Source organism: Anopheles nili, chromosome 3 (assembly GCF_943737925.1).
Source record: "Anopheles nili chromosome 3, idAnoNiliSN_F5_01, whole genome shotgun sequence".
NCBI classification, from domain to species: Eukaryota; Metazoa; Arthropoda; class Insecta; order Diptera; family Culicidae; genus Anopheles; species Anopheles nili.
The window spans coordinates 67,412,347-67,437,938 of record NC_071292.1 but is presented as its reverse complement, the minus strand read 5'-3'; the positions used below and the strand labels follow the sequence as shown (position 1 = coordinate 67,437,938).

Genomic DNA, 25,592 nt, shown 5'->3' with positions numbered 1-25,592 from the left:
TACTGTTTTCTCGAGTAAACTCATTCCAAAACATCTGTCGAAATGCAGCTTGCAGTGAAGGCAATGAATCGATGCAGCGAGGTGGCTGATCAATCGATTCGGTATTTCCGATGCCCCGACCTGTCTCAATGCGTCCTCGCGTTCCCAAACAAACCTCTCAGCCAAGTGGCCAAGCCCGTTTGTGCAACCATTTCGCGGCAGGCAGCGTGCATCGCTGTTCCATGCTCGAAGCACCCGCAAGAAGTTGTGGTGCAAAGTTTCGCTGCGCTGTGGTAAATATCTTCATTTCCTGCCTTCCAGCTCCGATCATACTCTTCGAAGGGCTGCCGCAGGTGAAACTCACACAGCGCCACTTCACTCGCCACGAGCGATGGCTTAACGCGTCAGGTTAAGACGGTCAGGACGCACACCAGCGCCATTTGAGCTATTGTTGAGCTTCGAATGGCTCGCTGCCGGCGGCGGGACATCGTCGTGGAAGGCAGCAATAATATCGAGTGGTTTATCCTTTCCTTCCACGCTGTCGGGGTCGAATGTCGGTGTAATGGTAACGATTTTCTACTTCTTGTATCGATGCCCGTTTTCTAGCTTTTTTCTCTCTCTAGGGATCCATTCCTTGACGAGTGTCTGTGTTTGCTAGGGACGCGCTTCCAACGTTTGCAGACGGATCGCTAGTGAGTAAGTGTTTGTGCCGTTACTTGGTGTGCTTTCTCTTCGTCATACTCGCTGTCTCTCTCTCTCTCTCTCTCTCTCTCTCTCTCTCTCTCTCTCTCTCTCTTTCTCTCGTTTGCACGAATGGAAAACTACTTGCCTAGACGGTGGGTTTTGCCGTCCTCACGCTTCCTTTCTTTCTCGGAGCGGCTTCCCAGGTTGCTTATTATTTTCACATCACGTAATTGAATTTGTTCGAGAGATCGATCAGAAAGCACTTGTTAGCACAGCACCATCATCGCTACTAACGAAGGAAGCGCGCGCGCAAGGATCCAGGTCTGCACACGCCAGGCACCCCACGCACTTGTTGGCGCGCCGTCGGCAACGACATCGAGCACCGGAAGCAGGCGCCGTCAGGTCAGGCAACCCGGAAAGCGACTCACGCGAGCTCAATCCCGTCCGGTCGTTCCTAACCGCCAACGGTTGGTCTGTTGCGCGTGATTTAATTGCGTTTCGATTGGGGGCCTGACGGGTGAATCAATCGCTACCGATGAAGGAAGGAAAGGAAGGGAGAGAGCGGCGACGATAATAGCTTAAAGCGCGATGACTTTTCCTCATTGCGAGCAAAGGATGAGGCAGGGGAAGCAAAATGCAAACGCAACACGCTCGTGCGTCGTTGTTAACGCCACCACGCCTGAAAGGTAGGCAACCATTGTTACATCCCGGGCACATGGGCGCGTTGATGTGGTTCGGAGTTCGGGAACCTTTTGTGTGTGTTGCACGAGCGAAGGGCGTAGATTTATTTCAGACCCTGATGGATCAGAAGCGCACCTTTTTCCATTCAGTTCACCCATCTGGGAGCACGACAGCGGGCTGTTGCCCTGGTGACGGTGAACATTCGCACGCATTCGTGCGGCGTGGGTGAAAGCAGAGGTCAATGGGTAATGGAGTGTGGGATTTGCAGACTTTTCATTTCCGCGTCAAAATCACGACCAAATGGGATTACCTTGTTTGTTTGCTTTCTCACTCGGGTGGCCACCATCGTTCGTTTGTGCTTCGTTCCCACTTGAAGGTTATTTAAAGTGCACTGACACACAATTCCCCAGCGACGTCGAAAGCTTCGGGTTCCACTGTGACGCACAACATGGTGCCAAAACAACGCCTCGGGCTCGTACGATTAGTTCACTAGGCGCACTCAGTGCATAAATCACTCCCACGAAAATCACGCTTCACTTCTGCCGAATTAATCAATCAAGTGCGTCTACGATGGCGGCCGTCAGGCTGGCGTATGGTTTCGCGGTTGCATCGCGGAACGGCGTCAAGCTTCGGCAGCTGACGCAATCCAACTGGTGGTCGTTGTCGGTGGTATGTCGCGCGGAGTGGTACTTCAAGCCGTACTGAGCACAGAACGGAACACAACGATGCGTCCGTTACGAACGACCGAAAGCTAAGGACTGCCGAAGGATCCAGCAACATCATCCATCGCAACTCTCATCGAGAGCTCAATAGAGCGAGAGAGTGCGTAAATGTAGGGAGTTTTCCGCGAGAGAAAAGCTGAAGAAAGCTTCGTTTAAGCGAAAGCTTTCGGGTTGCTTTGAGAGAAAGTACACACACGCGACAAGTGGACTTCTACCGTGGCGATGCGTGACAGTGTGAGTGTTTGTGGGGCAAAAGTGTGCTAATAACGTTGTGCAGCGGTGTGACGCTGTGTCTGTTTCAGCGATGTTTCGTCCTTACGGACGCCATTTCCATTGACAAGACATCCGCAAGAGCAGATGTTAAGTGTTTACATTCGGCGCCACTTTCAACAGGTTATTCTAATTATGGGTGGAGCGGTATCGAAAGCTTTCGCAATTAGCTTTTAACAGGTGAGTGTATTCGATACACTGAAATCGTTGAGGTAAACATTTATTTACAAATTTGTTGCTAACATAAAAATGAGTAATTCATAAATAAAAAACCGTAAGTGATGATATTATATGCAATGTTTTTAAATACCAATTGAGTTGAGTTAAATAAATCTATTAACTTAGCAATGCTGAAAGAGAGAAAATACAATAGTTATCCCTACTGTTTGCTCATACAAAAATCTCGTATAATAGTGTAGTGAAATATGAACTCTTATCTAAATTCACTTCCCGATGCAATAAAATGGACATAACTTAGAACGTACTAAGCTTTCTCGATATCTCTCTTCAGAAAGCTTTCGAGCGCCATCTATGGTTGGATGATTTAACTACAACTTTAAGGATCATAAGCTTTGAGGTGGCTCATAAGCACAATTCATCCCTTCCCATATGTCTGATGCACTCTAATGATTCACTTTCATCCTTTCTGTCATTGTTCTCATCTTCCGTGCTGTGTACCCTAGGTATGTCGGCAAGTAATAGTAAAAGCCTGAAAATGAATTTCTCCTCTGCCAACGTGCCTTTACGTGATTTTTGTTTTTCATTTATGAACGCGCTGCAACGTGGTTCGCTGCCTGGCTCATTTTGACGACCATTTCAAGAGCAATGCATCCTTGAAAGTCTCTCACGGATAGAATGACGATCAATTGAAATCATACCACTAGAAAATGCAGCGAAACGGCATGACGAAAGACATTTCTCATTCTTCGATAGATGTTCAGCGAATAAATCAACGCTCTGCTGTGTCGTGTACTATGGCGAGCCTTGGCATATCGGGAGGTTTATGATTAATTCAGTGTTCCTGCCAGCAAATGAAAGTACAATTTCTAGCGTGTGAAGAATGAAATTTTACAGCAGTTCTGTCAGCAAATTTATTTCCAACACGTTTTGCCAGTTGGACTATATTACTCGGAGCATAATGAATTGTAAGCATAGATGTTTCTATTATTTCATTTTGAAATACTTTTTTAGCATTCTATGCAATTTTAATGGCTCACTTAATTTGTTTTTGTTAAAAGCAAGTTCTTGCATTTTTATTTATTGCATTTAGTGCATTTATTTAACCCATTTATTGAGTGAACTGAATAACGTCACATAAATTGATGTTATCCAATATTCTAATTAAACGAATCACTTATCAAGAAAAATTTAAGAGCCAAGATGATTTTTGTATTTATCATAGATAAACAAATTGAAAACTATATCAGTCTTTTCTCTTCTCAACTTTAATGGGAAAATACTGCAAAAATACCTGGATTAAGTCCAAATATTGCCCATACCCGATACTTACCATGAAGCTTTAAATAGCTCAAAAGGTCATCAAGGATTAAGCAACAAAAAACACCAACAGGACATCTTTACATCGATCTTCATATATGAATATGTACGCAATACGCTTTATTTAGTTATTGCATCCGCTAGTTATGGGGCGAAAGTAGTGCACCGGTTAGTGATTGATTGCGAAAAAGTACAGGAACGCTTTCGTGCGTTTACAGTTTTCTTCCCAGCCAACAGCAGGGCAAATTTACTTACACCTAGCACAATCTTCGCAACACACTCTCTCTAGTTATAGGTGAAACCATCGAATGGCGTAAGGGAAGGACCATTGGGTTTCGCTTTGCTTCAGTGTATGTACAGAACGGCGGTCCAAATCTACACAGTTTCTTTGCTTTCTTCAACAAGACTACTTTTCTCCCCCCGGACAAGGGATGGGTTGATTGTTGGTTCGGTTGATTGCTGCGCGTTTTGCTTGGTTTCAAGTGTTGCGAGGCTAGCCTGTAATAGCGTATTTGATATTTGTGGGTCATAGATGGTGGATGAAAGCGAACTTTGCCACACATCGCTTCCCAGGAACTGTCATTTACTATTGCTACAAGACAAAGAGAAAGGGAGATAGAGGACGGTTTCTGTGGGCGATACACCGCCCTTTTTGCTGTGTCACAAATGGCCATAGATCAGATCGAGAACTGTGCCAACTCCGACGATAAACACCTGCTTAAGATCCTATATCTAAGATTTATCCATTCGCCTACCATCTCGTCCTTCTCGTGCTCGTTTGTTTGGATACGTTGATTGTGGTTTGTTTGTTTTTCCTTTTTTTTTCGTTTATTATTTCACTTGTGTGTGTGTGTGTGAGTGGTTGATTCGAAGTACGTTAAGACCGGCCGGGTCAGCGCTGCGTCTGGTCCGTTTCGGATAGCGCACCATTTCGCTGACCTGCTGCTGACCACCCTACCCTTCGGTTCTCTTCCCTCAATTGTACTGATACAGTGCTTTGGCTACCAGCTAGCGGTTTCGCTGTCTGTCTGGGCAACAATGCCATTGAAACCGAAACTCGTTAAAACGCGCTGAAACCGATAAATTCGTTACGCAAAGATCGGTTCCGTTCGTCTGTGCACGAGCGAAGTTTGGCAAAAGGAACGAAAAGTTTTTCCTCACATCCCACTCATTCACACTCCTGCTGACACGCACATACAAACACGCAAAACATGCTCGCGCACATACGACGGTGGCGTTGAGCATGCTAGATACCGAGAAGGTGACGACGCAAAGGCATGATTGGTGATGATGGTGGTCTTCTAGGGTACATATGGCTCGCACTGTCACTAGTTGAGAGAGCTAGCTTAAAATAAAAGACGGTTTTTGGTTTTTGCTCTAGTTTTGCGAAACACGCTTGTAAATACACAATAAAGAGTGAGAGAGCTCATCCTTTTCCCTACGAAGGGTATATGGTAAAATCTGCTGGTGGAAATGAAAAGCGATTTCAACATGGACCTACGGTGATGCTTATGCTTACACATGGATACGAAAATCAATCTTTGATAAAATAATGGCTCACACTCTGTTGGTGTTAAATATATTACTGTTTGCTATTTTATCCTAGCCTAAGAATTGTGGGATTGCATCCCTTCGGTCCAACTTGGACCGATAGTAGCTCGTTTTCTTTATGGGTATCTGAAAATATTTTCAATCGTTCGTCAAGCATTCGACAAGATTTGTTAATGACATGCGTTAACGTTCCTTGGTGGTAACGTCCGATGGATATAGACGACATATAGACACAGTGGTACAAATTTTGAATAAAAACCGTCTAATTTAAAATGAATCTTTATTTTTGGAAATTTTCACTTTTCAAAGCATTTGTTTACCTTGCGCTTATTTGTTACGTTATTGTAGATTGTATGAGATGAACGCATACAGGAAAATGAGTGTATTAGATTTAGTTGAGATGACGAGTATCTTGGTTGCTCAGTTAAAACACAGAAGACAACATCAACGACAATCAAAAGGCAAAGACGAAAGGACATTTAAGTATAACATACTGATGTTAGGCCTTACCTTACTTACTCTATTATGCAACATAATGCTGTCTCACGCATCATTGCCCTTTTATTCTTATCAAAATACCTCTAACGAGTGTGCCACGGCTTTCCGTGCGTCTGTACAACACCGATCACTGTCAGTGGGCATTGAAAAGGCGAAATTGACACAAACAGCCCTTGAAAGCTGATGAGCTTCTGCAGATCGTGCACCGTTTATCGGTCGATCCAATCGGGAGCGGGAAAAGTTGTAGAGAGCTTACCATAACCAGACGCTGGAGGCGCCCAGTTTCTTACAATATAACAATAATGGCTGCGTACTGCACCGCAAGCAAATCAGTACTCTTCCACATCTTACTCTAACGGTAGCCGAGTTCTACTCTATCGGCCAGGAAACCGGCCCCAGCTCGGTGAACAACAGCACATACCTATCACTATCAGCAGCAAAGAGCGGGGACGTATCGATGCAGCCCTCGTACACCGATGGAGACGCCTGGTCGCCCTCGGCACCCGTGTGGCTGCGTTCGGTCCCATGTCCCGGATTGTCCGGCAAAATTGCAAAATCAACGTAGCCCTGTGTCGAATCAAAAGGCATCGAATCGACCGCTCCAAGGCAGTCGATAAGCTCGCGCAGCAAGGCATCGTCCTTCGAGTGATCCATTGGTGCCACTGGCAGGCTCGATAAAAGCACCTCTCGGTCGTTTGTGGATACGTGCTCCTTTTCCAACCCGTAGTGTTCCGCTCGAACATCGCCTGGTCCCATTAGTTGCTTCATTATTGAAGAACACCAACCTGCAACTTTATTCGGTGCACTCGGAATCTTAACGGCCAGGACGTCACCATAGTTCCACCAACCGCTTCTAGCGAACACCTTCGTCAGGACTCGTCCAACTGGCCTGCCTTCGGGGGTTCGCTTTTTTCGTCTACCTATCAACCGAATGGTACCTTTCAAACGCAACCAGCTGGAGCAGTCAGGTGGCGGCTTTTTGACCAGTACACTTCGCCGGTGCTCCTCATCGGTCACTTCCGGTGCTACATCCTGCTGCGGTGTCGCCGGTGGTGTATTGAGAAAGCACTCCACCAGAGCTGACCACAGCGGTGGTGTGGGCGTTGCACCTTCAGCTCCGATTCCATCGAGTGGGATGCACGGTGAGTTTCGGTTCTGCTCCATCACCGCGTATGTATCACCATTTCCGGTAACTGGCAATGGGCGAGTAACGCAGGCAGCGGGTGGAATGGGCGTAACATGGCTGTCCCGCGCCGGTATCATTGGGCTTTTGCCAGTGGACATTTCGTCTGCATCGTCGCTGTCCAGAATAATAATCGGTTTCATTTCCGATCGGTTCTCAGTGCTTTGGTGCGCCGGGATGCTAGGTTTCCCGGATGTAGCTCCGCACAATGTGGAGGACATCGATTTGTATGCGGCTGAGCATGTCTGGAAAGATTTACAAAGCGGCAAAGGAGTGAAAAGAGCAAAATAAAAAAAAACATAAGTGAGAATGGGCGTGGAATGAAATTTGCTTCAATCACGGATGGGTAGCAGTCGAAAAACATGGTAGAGATTGCTAATTTTGTTTTATTTTTGTTTCTTATTTATAAGTGTTAGTGCCAATGTGAAGCGAAACCGCAAATAGATAGCTTTAAGAGAAGAAAATGACTTTTATTTATGCAAAGATCATGTTTTCGGCCCACCAACTTCTATCACATTTTTGTTGCAATGACTGCTACTGTACCACGTAATTTGTACTAACTTAATGTGAAATGGAGAATTACTTCGTGTAAACTAATGCCGAAGTAAAGCCGGTATTTTCGAACGCAGGTGACGGTGAAGGTAGTTGGCTGATTATATTCTACTGCAAATGTTTCATTTACGGTAAGCTCTTGACAAATGTTATTTGCTTATTTCCTTATTGCTTATTACGTAACATGGGCGTCTAAAATGGGTTGCTTTGATTGCGATCTCGATTGCAAATCTTTTCACTAGCCATTTTCGTTTTCCTCATGCCTCGTACCTATCACGAGTCTGGCGCCACCGGAAAAAGGCGTTCCTGTGGTTGCTTTATTCGACCCATAATTTACTATTTGCCCGTTGCAAAGAGGGAAAAATATTTCCAATTTATCTCAAGTGTAGGCGTTCTGATGTTTTCCACCCGCTGCCTGGTACAACTACGCTCTCTTACTCGAATTACTCGTCCTACAGGGCCGGAGGGTAATAAATTTAACGAAAAACTTTTCCACTGCCTCGGCAACCGCGCATCTTTGCATAACAAATTGTTGTGACACTTTGCACCTTCCTCGGTTTCGCGACACAGCGAACGTAAAGTACAAGAATTATAATAAAAGGAATGCAACTGCGCTTGAGAGGCGAAGAGCAATGGAAAAGTTTTATGTTAGTGTTTTAGTTTTTTTCCCTTTCGCTCCCTTACCGCTGCCCATGGAACATTTATGGGCGCATGAATATTTATGCCCGCCGCAAGGGAGGAAATGCAACCACGCGTACAGAGAATGTGCCACGCAGGACGGCAAATCGTGTTCACGAGTGTACATGACCCAGCATCTAAAATCAACCCCGTACGTGCAACCACACCATTACACTCAAGGTCAGAAAGAATGAACGGTTGCAAATGGTCGATCAGACCACATCAAATACCACCCACTCCCATTCCATTATTTCGACTGCTTGTTCCAGATCCCCTGATGCGGGTTGATTTTGTTGCCAAGTTACAACGATGGCCGATAAGTGGGCTCCTTTTAAACTACTCTTACGGGTGCACTTAGGATGTAGTTGAGAAAGGTCGGTACGCGGGAGCAGTGCACCTCGCTGGATCCGGAAAAGCCCACCCAAAGGTTCATCCGGATGAAGTGTCGTGTCAACAGTCGTTCGGCATCGAGTGGGAACATGTTATGCTACGGGTGAGAAGTGTTGACGTCTGTTGGTGACACTCAAGTGTGACTTGCATCTGACGAGCGTATCGTTGCTACATGCAATGTGAGGCAATGCTCTAATTACCATTGTCCTGTGGGAGTGCACCGATCACAGAGACGATTGATAGTGGTTGGGTTTGAGCGTGGTAGTTTTACACGACAAAGGGGTGTGGTTTTTAGCAAAATATTTTTTTAATGTCGCTAAACGCTGTTTGAATGTTTAAACTGCACTTCAAAAATGTCATCTTAAACTACTGCAAACTATTCATGAATTTTATACACTCCTGTAACAAAACCATTCGGGTAACTCAAATGTTTTCAAATTACTTGGATGTGAGCTTTTATATTGTCCAAATACTTTCGAATCATTTACTACTTTCAACTATTTTAATGTTATTTTATTTTGCTAATATAGAGTGCCTGTCATAATTGATTGATAAAAATTTTCATCTTGAATTCATTTCAATCAATATGCTTTTAAATCAGTACATTTCCATCATCGCCTAAAAATCCATAACACAACTATCAACCGACTACGGAATGACATTTTTCTAGCGTTTGTATTTTGTATACTTGGAAAATGCATGAAGTGTACGATTAAGCTTTATTCCCGGATTGAAAATGGATAATTTTACAATCGAGTGCATATGAGGTATCATGCTGATTTAGCCTACCGGGCAAATTAGAACAAGCGTACCTCACAACGACAGCGTAGATAGAATAAAAAAAGCCCTTACATTTCGATCACTGAATCGGTAACAACGTGTCGATTTTGGTATGCCTTCTACATATCATGTTACGCAGTGCTTCAATTACAACGGAAAACTGAATTTCGACAGGCTCTCAACTGAAATTGACGCAAAATGCCTCTGCAACATTTCGAAAGACCGACGTTCAAGCACATCAATTCAATAGCTGCCGGGCTCGGAAATAGTCGGTGCATTCGAATAAAAAGTTCCACTCTATAAATTACAACAGAGTTCCCCTTCCGGACGAAGTGTACTGTCAAGGAGCCATATGAGAAAGAGTTGATGCAGGATTTACCAGGATTCAAATCCCCAACGCCACTCATCACCTGAGTGCGAATGCATGCAGAGCAGGGCTGCGCTCGTACGTCTCGAGGGAACGGGATTTAGCCTTTGCAACAAATTCCTATCCTTCTGCCGGGTATTAGTGATCGCGAACTAAACTCCATTGCATCTCGGACGTTAGTCAACACAACATGCCGTGTTGGTGAAATAGCTTGTCGGTTTCGTATTCCACAACCCTCGCGTGAACCTCCGTTGGGGTGTTAGGTCAACAGTGCTCTGGCTCAGGTTGCGCTCAGGGTTCTAATTACATTCTTAGACACACCATCATAGCCTTCCCCGCTGGGGGAGTTTTGAAAACTTGAACATCTGGGACAGAACTCACCGGGATATGGGGCAGCACGACAGGGACTTACCGTGAGGCAATCTGCTCCATTCAGGCTGGATTCTTGCACCGAAAGTGCAGTTGCATTCGAGCCGCATCGAGACGCTTGGATAAATTTTAAGCACAGCTCGTGCAGATCGGCTCGCTTTGGGAGCGTTTGTAGGAGGATTCTGCGAATAAAGGATAATATTTCGGTGCTGTTTAAGCGAGGCTAGTTTATAAGCGTCCGCTTAGCTGGTGTAGGTTAAATTAATGAATGTTAATGAATATTTGAGCTTTTAACAAAATTGAAATCGGTTGCCCACTTTTGGTGCGCTTTGGAGCATTTACCGAACGGGAGTGTTTTTCCGAGGAACTGAATTTCATCTTCGACGAAATGGGGTTGAACCCATTTTTCCGATGCGTACGGAACATATTTTCAAAGTTTCCCGTACATGACAAACAAGCGCAAGCATACCGGCGTGGAATCATTGAAACGGGAAGCGATGAAGCAGACTGCAAACCCAATCCAATTTATTTCGTTTCTTCTCCGCACGTTGTCCCAACCGGTTGAGGAATTCATTTCCTGCCGCATCTTCTGTTACGTTTCCACACTTCGTTTCCATCAACAAACCCCGCACGGGCCGAAGCGAAATGCTCACAATTTCTCTGGTGGCAAACGTTACACGACGCCACCTTTCTTCATTAAGCCCCGACTGTCCGTCTTTGTGCGGAGTTCGGTTTCGGACTGGAGGGTGGGATCCGTTTTTAAACTTCCCTCAACAAAGCCATCCCCAACTTACCGAGTCGTTGTGTGGCGTGGAGACGCCTCACCTGCATCGGCTGGCGGGAAGATGCGCCTCAGCAACGCATCCCGGCGGCAAATGGCGCGAGGAAAACCATTCGGCAGCTGCATCAGAGCCGCGGCGTCGATCCGGGCCCATTCGACTGTCTGATCGACGTCCCAGTACAGAGCCTTCCACTTGGCGTAGCACAGCAGCAACCGGCCGTACGTTGCTACGTCGTTTGATCGATACACGGCGAGTCCGGTGGCTGAGGATGGACAGCTCGGTGTCCTTGGGCGTAGGAACGCACCGAAGACGGGCGCTAACAGGGGTGCCAGGACTGGACGCGTGGACACGTGCAGTAGCGTCAGCTCGATGAATTCCGCCCGATTGCGGAACATCAGCCGCAGGGTGTTGACGATGGAGCGAACCTCCTGGTGGAGGTGTTGATCGGGTGAGATGGCGCCAGGAACAGACCCAGCCCAGAGCAGACTTTTCCGTTCGATCAGTTCCGCCAGCAGCGGCACGTTGATGTAATTGCTTCTGATTTCCATCGAATGCTGTTGTGTTTTTTTTTTGCCACGTTTTGTTAATTTTCCCAACGATGCACCGCCAGCGGCCGGTTCCAGTGATGGATGTTCCAGTTGCAAGGCCGCCGTTCGACAAATACACACGGTTGGTTGGATTCGCACACGGAGAACGCAAGAAAGAGATAGAGCGAGATGGCGCAATCGAAGCAATTAATTGAAACATCAAAAACATCGAACTCGATCGAAGATGGCCGTGCGAATGACGTTTCTTTTGTTTACCCGTTTAGTGGGGTTGGTTTTCCCAGCCCGCGATGGTTTGCAATTATTTTTCATCCCAAGCTGTGTGTCTGTGTGAGTGTGTAATGTTTGCGCTAAAAAATAGTATCAAATTGATTTGGAAACGTTGCGCGGTCCATCGAAAAATCAGCATGTGCAGTGTGTTATTTGAATTGCAACGGCGCGTGGTAGTGAGATTGATTTCTTTCCCATCCCACCGATGTATGGACTCGCCTCCCAACATGGCCACAACTTGGCAGGATGCAAACGGAACCGCAGAACACGTTAATGATGCGCATGGTGCGCGCAATATATGATGCTTGACGATAAATGCTTTTCCCCCTTTCCCCCTTTTTCCCTTTTTTTGGGATGGGATATTTGCGGCGTTCTCTGCTGCCAGGGGTTTCTCGGTTAGAGTAAAATCGATGTAAACTACGCTAATTGCTTTCGACGCTATTGCACGGTCCAGTTCTGTTTGCATCCGATGCCTCGGTGCCGCAGGCAAACGGCGGCTTCTTTTTAGCGAAGTTAAGGGTGGATGGTGAGTGTTCAACTTATGGATGCTCTATAGTTAATTAAGCAAGGAAGTATGCCATATTAAAAATCCACTCTAGAAAGTTTTTTTCGAACATTAAACAATGGTATCGGATGAGCACAGTAATCTGTTCGAATGGATAGGATAGTAATTAAATAAATGGCTGAAAGGTAAATAAAACGATTTTATTGCTTCCTATTCATATCCATTCATTAGATATAACTTGAAAGCTGTTTCTTGTAGCTGATGCTGTATATTAAAAATAACAAAAATACATTCAATAAATCTAAATTATGTAATTTATATTTAAAACTAAAAAAGATTTGATTAACATTACTTTTAACAAAATAAATCATTTTGGCACAATAATAATAAACGAAAATTGGCTTAATATTGTGAATTCTCACATCTCAATCACTGTGCTTATCGGTACAAATTGAATAGGCCATCAAACATTAATGAGGATAGTTTCTCCCGTACTCCTGCACCGTGAACATCCCAATTTCAACAAACTAATTACTTACGCATTGCACCGTGCGCTCGTTACGGCGCGATTGGATTGATTGAAGAAGCGCACGGATGTGCGGTCGAGCTTTGATTGATGAAGTGCCCTAAACGCAGCTGTTGATTGTAGCGGATTTGCATGAATCGGATTGGGAGTGGTAAAATTACGGTGCCATTCCAACAGCGGAATGTTTACCATTGGATATGGGAAACCGAAAAGGGTACCGCGGAACCCACCGGTGTTTGGTGACTGTTCAACATTAATCCTTCACATCCCGAGCCAACCATCTGGCTGAGCGCCCTTCAATGACCTCTAGCCTTGCGGCAAATGGGACATTTGGCACGAAACCTAGTGACAGTTGCGATTATGGTTCTTGCGGAACAATGACCATGATGACACGATTTGAACCCGGTGAAGCGTACTCGGGCAGGCCCGCAAAGTACCAACCGGTTGAACCGTGACGACCGGAAATTAGTTCCTATCGCGCGATCAGCCTTTCCCATAACCTGGAGATTGCACAACTCAACAGTTTTTGGGACGTTCATTGGGCAGAATATTACAGTAATGACAGCAAATAGCTGCAATGCAACCTCAGCTGGAATTTGTGGAATTTTGCAAAACATAATTCATGGCGTTCGAGCGATCGAATCTCATGTTCATCACCCAATGAAAGTGGATCCACATCATCGATCGGATACAGTAATTCGCGCACTTCCCAGCGGCCCTTAATTAATTGCAAAGTAATGAATTAAACATTTAATAGTACCATTCGATGGTAATATTGCCCAAAGCCCAAGCATCGAGTTGCAGAAGTGATTTCAATTAGTTTTTAATGCCATTTACCAAATCAGAATTTGTGAGTCAGCCACAACCACCGTGATGGCGCTGAAAAACCAATGGAAAATCGTTGTTCAATCAAAAATTAAACCAGAAATACCTCTCGTTTCCCGGTTGACCGAATGTTCAGTATCGTAAAGCTAGCAGGAAAATATTTTACTTTTTTCAAATGGACTACTTTCAACTAATGGACGCTAGTTTTGGGACAAGGGAAACTATTTTTGGTTTGTGCTGAGTGCTTCACGAGCTGACCTGAAAACGCGTGGACAATGTTAATGGCCAATGATTACGGTCTTTAGGGGTGATGGTGAGAATACGTATGATGGAAAACCTGCCTGTCAGAAGCTCGTCATGCGGGTGGATGAGATTCGTTTTCATTTGCAAACGCTCACTTCACCAGAGACCGCAGGTAAAATGAAATTTAATAAACATCAAATGCATTGCGACTAACGGTAATCCGGATTGAAGCATGATGGGGGAAAATCATTTCCGTTGCTGGAAACCCCGTTCCCGGTGTATTGAAAAAAAAAACATGCACCAATTCAATTAATACAGCTCGGGAAAATCCGAACATTTTCAATCCCGCCATTTGTTGATTTCACTTTTAACCTTTTTTCAGAGCTACATTCGCCAATTCGATGCTCCCCTGAGGCGCCGTATTAGCGGAAGGCCACGTGGTATTAAAACTAAAGCCAGTGGTTATCGCAATTAAATCAACAGTTAATTAAATTTAAAGCCTACAGCTATGGATTTAAAAAGTCCTCAAGGGGTTAAGGAATGAGCAATATGCCACACGAATCAATCAGGATGGGCGTGCAATAATTACTTCCGTACGAAGCTGGTTAGACAATAGATACCGTTGGAATCAAGCTGGTCAGAAATCAATCAGCTATAGCACTTCATAAAATTGCGCTTTGGGCTTTACGGAAATAATTAAAATGATGCAAGTTGAAAGTAAGTGGACCTGATTCGGATAACTGAAAGGAGCATTCAAAAGACCGTCACTTAACATCACACCAATGATAAACCTTTCTATTTTACACTCACTTCATGCTCCGCTTCGGCGTACTCGCTAGTTTAATGACTATTTGGCAGTGATAGAGCTAGTCGAGGGCTTGATAGCGACAGAGACGTACCCTTTGTCGGACATTGAACACATTTTGTTTGGGACGAAATTCCGTTTCGTGAACTTTTACGTCGGTCCGTTTCGGTTATGGTGGAAAGTATCGCTTTCCAAAACAAAACAAAAACGAACACTACGGCGTATGGGTTATTTATGGCTTCACGATTGTTCGTTAACGATTACTTGATGCATGAGCTACATAGAAGCCTATCGAGTGCTTCGTTCTACTGATAAAAAGCACCATCTAGCTGTGTTGATAAAAAGCGACCGAGCAGCAAATAAAAAAGAAGAGGTAGAGAGAGAGAGAGAGAGAGAGAGAGATAGAGACAAAGCGCCGGAATGATCTCGCTCTCCGAATGATGAATGTGTGACCGTTGCCGGCCATTTTGTATGCGCATAAATTACAAGCGAATCGGCTTGCTCGAGCCTGATAGTGGTTGCTACGGGTGCATTCGGGAACGTTGTGTTTTTCCACTGTGATACGCGCGATCCACGTGGTCGAATCAACGCATTCAGGTCGAAGATTGCCATGTTCGCTGTCAAACGACGAGCAATCCACTACCATCTGACAGATCGTAGCTATCCGCACGGGGCTTTGCGCGAAAGCTGCTCGATGAACCGACAGCTAAGGGAAAAACACTAACATGTCGAGCTGGGCAAGCTGGCAGCCCGGTTGAATGATAGCGTTGTGTGTCCATCGGGAACGCAACGACTAACGCTTTTGTTCGCGGAATCTAAAAGGAAAACTCCAATTGACAGGTACGCAATCGAGGCGCGTTTCGCGATGTCGCGTCGCTTTGAAAGCGGCGCAAGATTAACTTATCGATTGATGATGTCATCAGCTTCAACGCTGCCCACCGCTGAAACAGGACAACGATCAACAACGATGACACTCACCAGACGCCGCTGACGGACGAAGCTGTCATCGGGATTGTCCTTGCCCGTCCCATGCAGGCTCCCACCCACCGGGTGATGGCGGAAGTATTGCGCGATGCACCGGTCGAGTTGGAACAGATCGTTGACCAGCAGGTAGCTGCAAAGTACACAGAACGGCACAAACGAAGCTCAACCAGGCTGTGACATCTCCACCCGGGACGTGTGATTGAGCTGACAGGTCGTTCAAACTTACCGGGTTTCGGTGACCCGATGTGCCGGTGGTATGACCGGAAGTAGCCGGAGAAATGGTAAATCGGAAGCTCGCTGGATGGTGGGACATCGGTTTGGTAACATTTCCATGGCTTGCGAATCGATACGCGCCTTTTCCGTCCGGCCAGCAGCGAGCGTTTTCCAGCGTTTGAAACAGAGCAACATCCGGACGTACCCGGGGATGAACGCGAGGTTCTCGCGGGTGGTCATAAGGATTTTCTCAAACACCGGATACAGCAGGGGCGCGTAGCGTCGATCCGGAACAATGCGGAGCAGCGTCAGCGTCACCAGTTCCGCGTTACCGTCAAAGATCACGTTCAGGCAGGTGACGACGCGGTTGCACTCGTGCAGCAACGTAGCAGGTTGGATGGGAGGCCGAAGGTTGGCCACCGACTCACATCGAAACCGGATGTAGTCCGCAAGTATATCGATCACTGTCAGTTGGAAGCGACGCGTTTGTCGCGCTTTCTCTTGGCTGCTGCGATCCTGCTCTGGTTCCGGTTGCTGGAAATCCAACGGGAAGAACCGCCCGGAAGCGAAGGTGACCGATGATCCGGGCGTTCAGGCGAATCCGTCACGGGGACGCATTCGGCGGAGCGAATCCCGGAAGCGAGCGTTTCATAAGAAAGGATCGCAGAAGTGACGCCCGGAAGGAATAGAAAGAGAAAGAAAACATCCGTAAATGCATGTAATAATTATGATTGATAGTGGTGCACATGCACTTCTCGGAGAAAACTGGCGCAGGCGGAACCGGCACAAAGGGGAAGAATTTGTAAAATGATAGATAACGACCGAGTCGAGATTTCGGAATCATTTACAGTCCGCATCGGGCGCGGTCCTGTCAGGATAATTTCGCATCCATTTCTCATACGAGCAGCCGCTAAGCCCGGGCTTTTATTGCAGCCGCCTCGGGGCGGATGCGCTCTGTGCGATAATTTATTTATCATTCCAATTGTAGTGGTTTTGCGGGATTATTAATTGCTTGTGCGGAAACCCAGAAGGAGGACATGATGGGCTGCTCAACCTCGAGTATGAGCGTACAAATTGCTCTTGACTGCTACGGCGTTGTGGGTTCTTTTTTGCCCTCGAATGCAAATCCCTTTACAAATAATTCCTGTTTTTTTTAAGCAAAACCTCGTCAGAGCTCGATCATGATTGGCCATTTAATTAAACGACTTAATGTTGGCTTTCAGCTCGAGGTCGGATGCATTCCGTTATTGCACAATGCCCATCCGGATAGCGCGAGATGGAATTAATTAGGAAGTATCAACACCAACCCCCAAGGCAAACGTGTGCCACGGGCGCTAATTGGCATTTCATGTCGCGAATGTAAACTTGGAAAACGCGTGAGTGATAATTATGCAAATTTTGCAACAAAAGCATCGATATAAAAAGCCAGTTCAGTTCAAATGAATTGTATTCAAATCCGTGAACTGCATTTGGATATATGCTGTTGGAGAGGATAAGTTAAACTACGATATTGTTGCAACCTTGGCTTGCGCCTCTATGCGAGCTAATTAGAAGTCTCATTTACCAGGGAGTAAAAGTTATAAGAACCGTAATAAGTAGCTTTGAACAATGAACAAGTTAAAGCTATCGTTCCGGTTATCCGGTTTCTGACCCTCATTTGTCAAAGTTCTTTCTTTTTATTGCTTTCCATAGCAATTGTTCACAATTGGCAATGAAAAACTCTCAATTGCTTAACTGCCGAGGCATTTAAAACGTGCTCGAAAAGGTTTCAATACAGCGTAATAAAAAAGTCCAGAATAAACTAACTTTCGGGGATCCAAAATCACGTTCGAATGTTAATTTTTGTTTTCAATTTAAATTTAAATTTACAGCCCGTTCTGAACGAGCATAAATGTGCATCACGGCGTGAATTATTTCCCGACCCACGAACGTGTAAGTGCATATGCATCATCATGCTCACATGCATACGATCGCTTCTATCGATACAACCTTGCAGGACTCTCCTAGCCACCGTTCGCTACTCAGTACGATATGCGCTTTTCCCGCAAAGTGCTCTTCCTGGCGCCCTAGGGCAAATCCGCCAAAGCCTACTTCCCGTGCTGGCCGTTTCCGCAGAGTACAAAAGGAGTTCTTCTACTTCACTCGTGGTTGCACGAAGGCGGCATGATTTATCCTTGCGGAGCCACAAGTTCTACAGGAGCTTACGTGATCCTTTTTACCACTCCATCGCAGCACTCTTTCTCCGCTCCTCGTTCGTGCCGAGTCAACCCTGCCGAAAGGAAAGAGCACAGAAAGACTACTGCTAATACTAATTACGAAGCGAAGCAGAATAACCAGAACAAGCCTGCATCGGGACCGGGTGGATACGGTACGCGATCCAAGACTCGTTTTTTGTTGCATTTCCTGCAGGAAAAAGCAGCACCGACATTGTGGGAGCTTCAGATTTTGCATATTCTAATTCACCCGTATCCCCAGGGCTTCCGCGAGAACTTAAACAAGCGCAGAACCGCAAAGCACCGGGTCACGAATTTGCAATCCTGGAGAGCAGCACATGCCCGTCAACTACTCAAACCGGTTGTCATGGAGACGACTGGTGGTGGAGTAAAAAAAAGAGTACTAGATGGCGATTTTTGACGGTCGCACACATGGTTCGACCGGAACCGGATTAGCATGGCCGGAGAAACGAGCAACGATCCAACACGGAGTCGCTGAGAATGGCTGAGAACGGGAAAAGTCGCACCCCCCGACGGCTTTGCGGGTAGTCCAGAACGTTTGCGTTGTACAAACCGGCTCTGGAACGTGTCCAACCGACTGGCCGACTTGCACCGACGTGGATGATAAATTTTTAATTTCATTACAACTCCAGATTCATTGCGAATCGTGCAGCCGTACCGGTGAGGTATCGTTTACCAAAGCTCCAAACGGGCTGCTCAAGGATGTCCGTACTCCTGACCGTGGAAAGCAAAAAGTGCTCATTCATTAGTAGACACTCACTTTGGGCCATGCTTGTAGTAAAGCAGCACCATCCAATGCCTGACATTGTGAGACGTTCACCATCGATTATCGCTTGCAAACCTTGCGGTTGGAAAGAAAACGGATGTTCGGAAGGATCAGCATCAGCAATATCTTACAGGGCTCACCGGTGAAGATTGAACGCATTTTTTATCCAATTAGTTCCGCCAGCATCGAGCAGGGCATTCAAACAGGGATGCAACGTCCCATATTTATCATACACACGTGAATGCCCTGCACAACCGTGCCTAATCCCATTCGTTTCCTTAGGATGACCCGGTTCTAGGTCAGAACCTTCCTGCAACAGGATCTCTTGTTCGCTGATAAATGCGACGGTACTCGGAAATAAATTACACTCAACGTTGATAAATCAACAATCTAATTGCGGCATAATTGCTGCAGAGATCGTGCACTCCCTCTCTCTCTCTCTCTCTCTCTCTCTCTCTCTCTCTCTTTGTCAGGCACGTGGTCTCGAGGAAGACATGGGACCACAAAATCGCGTCGGGTTAGGGTGAATTCTGCCCCAGGCTTGCACTTTTCGTACCACCTAAGAACGAGCAGGTTCCTCGGGGCAATTTGATAAGGGAAAAGGGCATTTAGAAGAGCGAGTGCGCTGGAGGTATATATGCCCGCATGTGCAGCACTTGCGAGTAATTTATTTGCGATAGAAAACGTGGTAGAAGTGGTTCGAACATAGCGGTTTCCGATCGCTTCAAGCACGAATAACTTCCTGTTCCAGTTTGGATGGGATTCAATCGGTTGAAGGTCCTCGTTTGGGACAATTTGCATGAAAATACAACAGACTACCAAATCATACACCACCTAATGCATTGTGTGATGGAATTATTTCACGAAATAATAACCATTAGCAATGACCATTTTCTATGCATATTTAGGCGGGGTTAGTGTGCATTCCCATATGCATTAATTACTACATGTAGAATGGGTGAATTGAATTTTACGAAAAATTATGCTCCATATCACATTACAACGGATTATTATCACAGAGAAAAGTAATTCAGTGTGATGCAAATAAAAACTATATTCACACGTCTCATTAATGGCCGAAACGTTCACAGGGTGGCTCTATGTTTTACGTTCCGTACCATTGGGTGCTATTGATACGATTTCATGAATGCATTCGTATGTGTATTTTTTTTTCAGAAATGAAAAATAGATTGTGAACAGAAATAACGTTTTGCGGGAGTGGAATGATGGTGCTGCTTTTTTTTTTCGTTTCCCTTCGCCATAGGGATGCTATATTTCCCACGAAGCTGAATCACATGCCAATGGAAAGAGCGAATGCATCCGGGTTTGAGATTCGATAAATAAACGTAGCAACCTGTGACACGGTGCGCTGCAAAATGCCATCACACTAGCGCTGAAAAAACTCTCATACACTCAATGAAAAAACTCTCATACACTACAATGAGAGCTATCACACAGGACGCGTCGGAACGTAGCAGCTTGTGATGCGGTTCGAGGGCCATTTTAGCGTGGTTTCCCGGTTGCATTGTGGAATGTGTACTGGCGCGACCATCTGCCGTAGCGTGCAAAAAATATGCTCACCAAAAAGACCGACACACCCATACGCATATAAATAAGAAGCAAATCCTCTTTCAAACAGACTCTTTCAAACAAACTCCTAACTGTCAGGCTCCGTTGTTTGCGACGAACGACCGGGGACAGAGCGGGATCAATTATAATTGTTTGCGAAAGGATACCTTGGCTAGGAATATACATAGCAAAATCCCAAAGCCAACAAATAACAGCTCCGGGGAAATGATACCCAGCGTAGTACCACCAAGCTCCCGCCTTTCCGATGGAAGCGAAACTTTTTCCCCGGTCGCATTTTCATTCCCATAAATGCGAACAGGACGGGGTTTCCTGCCCGTGTCGGCAGCAATGGATGCCAATTCGCACAGCAGATGTTTGTCTGTGATGGGCACGTTCCATGGGCGAATAGCAATCGACATGCAGGAGGACGCAATTTATTTATTACTCAACACCTCCTCGGGTGCATCTTTCTTCTGTTGCTCTTCTACTTAGGTGCATCGGTTTGACGAGATGCGCTCAGCCGTTCGTAATCTGTTTAATTGAAGTATTTCGCATCCTACACCCTCTCGAGACGACTTTATTGTGTTGGGTGAAGTGTGCATGTTTTTAATTTTCTTTAAAAGAAACTAGTTCTACCGGCTCCCAAAGGCAGGGTATTTCCCAAAGCGTGCACTACCAGCGGTTGGAGCGTATCCGATGCAAACAAAATAACAAGCAATGCAGAAGCAACATTTCAAAACCAGCTCGTTGGAAGCTTGGTGAGGGTGAAAAAAAAGTTTCTCTTCTCACCACAACCACGATTGGAGGTAATCTTATTGGAACCGACAGATGGTCCAGCGTCGGGTGCATGTCAACTTCACACTTACCCCACACTATTAGCGCAAGGCGTTGACCAACCCGTGTCCGAGTGGTCCTTGATCAGTGGGGATAATGGAATTTGCACCATGATGCTTCGCACCGGTGCATCATTAAAATTTTAAGCTCCAATTCATGACAACCAATTAAGCGTAATTGATCTCGGGTGGGTCCGAAAGGCTGCTACTGTTGCGTTCCAATGCAGCGGATCGTTCTCGTCTTGCTGTTGCTACGAAGCGTAACGGAGCTGTCGCGATACGCTTCGAAAGTGCTCGTGTGCCTTGCAAGATAGGATTATATATAATCAATTTCCGTACGGGCCCGTGAGTCTGTGCGAAAAGTGCCATCCGTCGGCATCGAATCTTACTAATGATTGCAGCTGATGCAACTGTTTGTTGAAGTGGTCGTAATGGGGAAGGGTTTTGTGGATAGAATAATGGCAAGAGTATGTGAGTTGACTGAACACAGGCATTGTCAGGACAATGGTAAAACAAATATTGAGCACCACACGTTGAAACCGAAGGTAATTAATGCATTCGGATACCTCAGTAAATGATTCTGGGTGTGCTTTACTTGTGCAGGAATCGGCTTTGAAAGACATTTCGATACACAACACGCAGCTGCAAGGTGAGTTATTTACTCGTGCGAAACTATTTTAATTAAAATGAAAATTGAGAGGCTTCTACCTGCCAAATGGTGTGATTTAAATGCCCAAAATTAAGCGGTAGAAAATGAAATACCTTGCTTGAAAAGGTGTATCGCTCGTAACAGTTTTGGTTAGCTAGGAAGGTAAGTTCGTAAGCCTTTTGAGAATGTTCGAGGACTAGCGAAGTGCTTTTGACTCTTTTAAACAAAATAAAAAGTATGTAATGTTGTACGAAATTGGAATATGCTGCAATATTAGACTGTTAGCGACCATCGGTGACAGAAAATCAAATGAGTACGACAAGGAAACTATTTAATTTATTATATCCCGAATGCAGATGACTCTGTTGAAAATGAGTGACAAGAATCGCACTTACTCGAAGCACTCATTTAAATTAATTTACCATTTAACACAGGGGTTGGTGAATAAGCTTTTGTTGAATGAAAGCGCTTTTGCGACAGACAGTCATTTTTAACAAGCAAAGTTTTGCACGTAATCTCATCTCGGTGATGGGCAATTCACGTAGAAGCGCTCATCTCTAGGACGGCTGAAAATGAGGGATGCATTTAACTAGCGAAGTACAAGGTAGAGATTATTGTCATCTCAATTTTAATTCGTACTACTTTTGCATTGTCAACTGATGGTAGAATGTTCCATTTATGCATACCATTTCAGCTAGACATGGTTACAGCGCTGCGTAACCGCCTGAATGTATGCAACGTGCATTAAAAAGGAGTTAACCGTCAGCTTCTCTCATCTTGCGCCTCACTTTTTACCGATTTACACCATACCCGGTGTGCCCTGGTGGCGTGGCATGGTTTCAGCTTTTAATTAACAATCTCAGAAAATGCCCCGAATCATCATGAACTTCCACAACACGGCAAAGCACAAGGAGTGACGCCACTGAGCATGAGTTTATAGGGAAAGTCACTACCGTAGCTCGTTTTCTCACTTGTCGGGTGTGAATTTTCCCCTGCACATCTGACTTTGCTTTCCTCCCGCTGTGCGATGGTGCAATGCTAAAGCGATTACGCGCCAACGATGTGCAACTATTTCATTTGTCCTAATGGAACTCTGGTGCACCGTGCGTGGTGTCGGTTTGCATGGAACATAAGCTTTAGGAGCTGGAAAATGGCCAACCATTCATTGTTAGAGAGGAGATGAGAAGGTACGCGATGGCGAAAGATAAAAAAACACACACTCACACACATGTATAGAAACACCGCACGAAGTTCCGGCTCGTAAGCGGCATCCGTTGCCTCGGCCTCAAAGTGCATACATGAAATGGCAACTAATTAAAACTTTCGGCGGTTTCCATCCCAAGCACAGCCGGATCGGTTCGACTAGCAGGAGAATGTTGCATATCCTATCTACCATATTCACAGTCACTCAAATAGCGCAAAAGGATATACATTTTTCACTGACCTAGAGAATGCGACCACAGATTCTGTGATAAATATCGACACTTACCTGCGGGTTGGAACACGCGTCCCCAATCGGTTCCCAATTGCACCGCTTTTCGTCCTTTTTCTTCTCCAGGTCCTTGAACGGACCAGCCACCTGAAGGTGTGTTAAAAATGTCACCACCTGCTGCCAGCCCTCGGTGCGTTCGGATGGGGTGACCCACCCTCTGACGCCATTCCGCTGAAACTCGTCCACAAGGAAACGAACGCGTTGGGCTACTGAGTGGAAAGGAAAAAAATCGGTACCCTTGCGATTCGCCCATTCGCCGAAGTACATCTCCCTGCTAAGTCCACGCAACCCATCCAGCAGTGCCGCGAGCGGGGTCACATTCATCTGTCCGCGTGGGCCTTTCCTTCTTCCCCTGGGAGCTGAAACGGAAAAATGGAAGCCGGAAAGAAAGCTCGATAAAATCTGCATACCTGCGCACGGAATGTTTCGAAGGAAACGAGCTAAAAGTGGTCTCGCATGCATATGCTCCCGCAATCGCGATCGAACAGGGAAGGGCGGCAAAAAAAAGGCAAACATGTACTCGTCCCAGGTGGAATAGAAGTCGAACACACGCTCGCCACGACGAACGGAGAAGTCAAAATGGGCCACTTGGGTGAACGAAATGGCGCTTCAAATGCAATGTGAAAATAGCCTTTCTGACCGTGAATGGCCGGCCGTACTTCACAATGCACCAGTTGATGTTGGTTTACGTGCTGCTGCTCAGACCTTCGGTGGGAAGAGAACTTTTGCACGAAAGCTTCGTCAAACATGCCGGTCGTGCGTGCTGTTCAAGGCTGCGGAACATTCCGGTTTGGGCCACGATCGGTCGATTATCCTGAGGGTCACCCTGTGCAGCTGGTGGCTTAGCGTAAAACAATGGAGTTCGTGCTGCAGGATGCGAGGTAAGTAAATGTGCCCTTGTTTAACGGGCTTAGACAGAAAAAACGGCTCTCCGTTGGTGCTGTTTGCTTGCATTCGTGTGCTTTCGGGGATGAGATTATTTTTACCCAACAAGCACGGAATGCACGGAAGGAAGTGAGTCCTTTTTTGTGCCGTCTTTTGGATGGTGTTCGTGGTGTTTTAAAGTTTGTCCATTCCGATGTTAAATCCTTCTGCTATACAAGCATTAATCAACAGTTGCACACGGTGTTTGATTTATGTTCAGCGCAATCTAATTACTATAAACAAAGCAGAAACCACTCGTAATTGCTGTGTTATACGCTTTATATGACATAAGCACTTAACAAACTCGTGTTAAATTATTTTTAAATACCTTTATTTAATATGTGAAACCATTAAAAATGATTTAAACCGTGAATAATAGATAGACAAAACTCAAATGACACAAGCTAAACATTCTAGCACTGCTGGGACAATTGTGCAGTTATTGAAGTCGACGAGAAGCATGAAAAAAGGACGAAGTCCCGCTCATAATCCCAATCAATGCTGTTTATTTACACCGTACCTCACTTATAAATAAACTGATTAAACACTGTCTATTTTGTTGTAAATGGCCCTTGTTTTCAGATAATTAATTCAATTTCAATTTCATGTAAAGTGATTTCAATTCAAATCAAATCAGCATCCAAGCGGGAAAATCACATCAAAGCCATACTGTAACATTGATTAATTAAACGGATAGTTTTCCCGTTGGCAAATACCTTCACGATAGTTCTCCGGAAACTTCCCCAACACAGGCAGCAAAACTTGCACCAGACAACACGGCTAACTATATCAAACTGAAGCGAACGCAACATACTTTGAACATTGTCCAACAAAGTTCCCCAGCGTCTGCAACGGATCGAAAGGTATCCGATGGTTATCGTTAATAAAGGCAAGTATTTCCACGGGGCGTTCGAAGTTTGACATCGTACGCAGTCGCTCGAACGGGTCATGAAGTGACAGGAACTTGGATTACAGTGACCGAATGTCCCGAGGCCTCTCGGATCCTGGCAACGGCAGGTCGTGGCCAAGCCACACCACCGGCAGGCTTCTCAGGTATTCGTGCGAAGGAAGGTGGCGAATGTTGCCACAGCGGTTTGATGTACACCAACCCTCCCAAAACACGATGCCTTGCGGTCTTGTGCTGCCATAATCGTTCGACTTCTGTCAATACGCAGGATGCACCCTCGAGGATGCAGTGTGAAGCTATGCAACTTGCCCCCTGGTAA

General features: G+C 45.6%; 1 protein-coding gene across 1 annotated transcript; it reads right to left on the bottom strand.

Moving 5' to 3' along the window:
• Nucleotides 1-5,339: 5,339 nt before the first annotated feature.
• Nucleotides 5,340-23,766, bottom strand: LOC128724867 (uncharacterized). The gene is made up of 6 exons (XM_053818589.1): nt 23,440-23,766; nt 15,913-16,433; nt 15,681-15,816; nt 10,996-11,537; nt 10,245-10,383; nt 5,340-7,310 (listed from the first exon to the last, which is right to left on the bottom strand). The coding sequence occupies exons 1-6, from the start codon at nt 23,764-23,766 to the stop codon at nt 6,252-6,254; spliced, it is 2,724 nt and encodes a 907-aa protein (XP_053674564.1). The 3' UTR covers nt 5,340-6,251.
• Nucleotides 23,767-25,592: the final 1,826 nt, after the last annotated feature.

Bases quoted from the DNA above. Each gene is read 5' to 3' on its own strand.
- LOC128724867 (XM_053818589.1), bottom strand. From the start codon at position 23,766: ATGAATGTGACCCCGCTCGCGGCACTGCTGGATGGGTTGCGTGGACTT. The intron at 15,817-15,912 runs GTAAGTTTGAAC...TGTACTTTGCAG, and splicing joins CATCGGGTCACCGAAACCCG to CTACCTGCTGGTCAACGATC. The intron at 10,384-10,995 runs GTAAGTTGGGGA...CTTTATTCGCAG, and splicing joins CCACGCCACACAACGACTCG to AATCCTCCTACAAACGCTCC.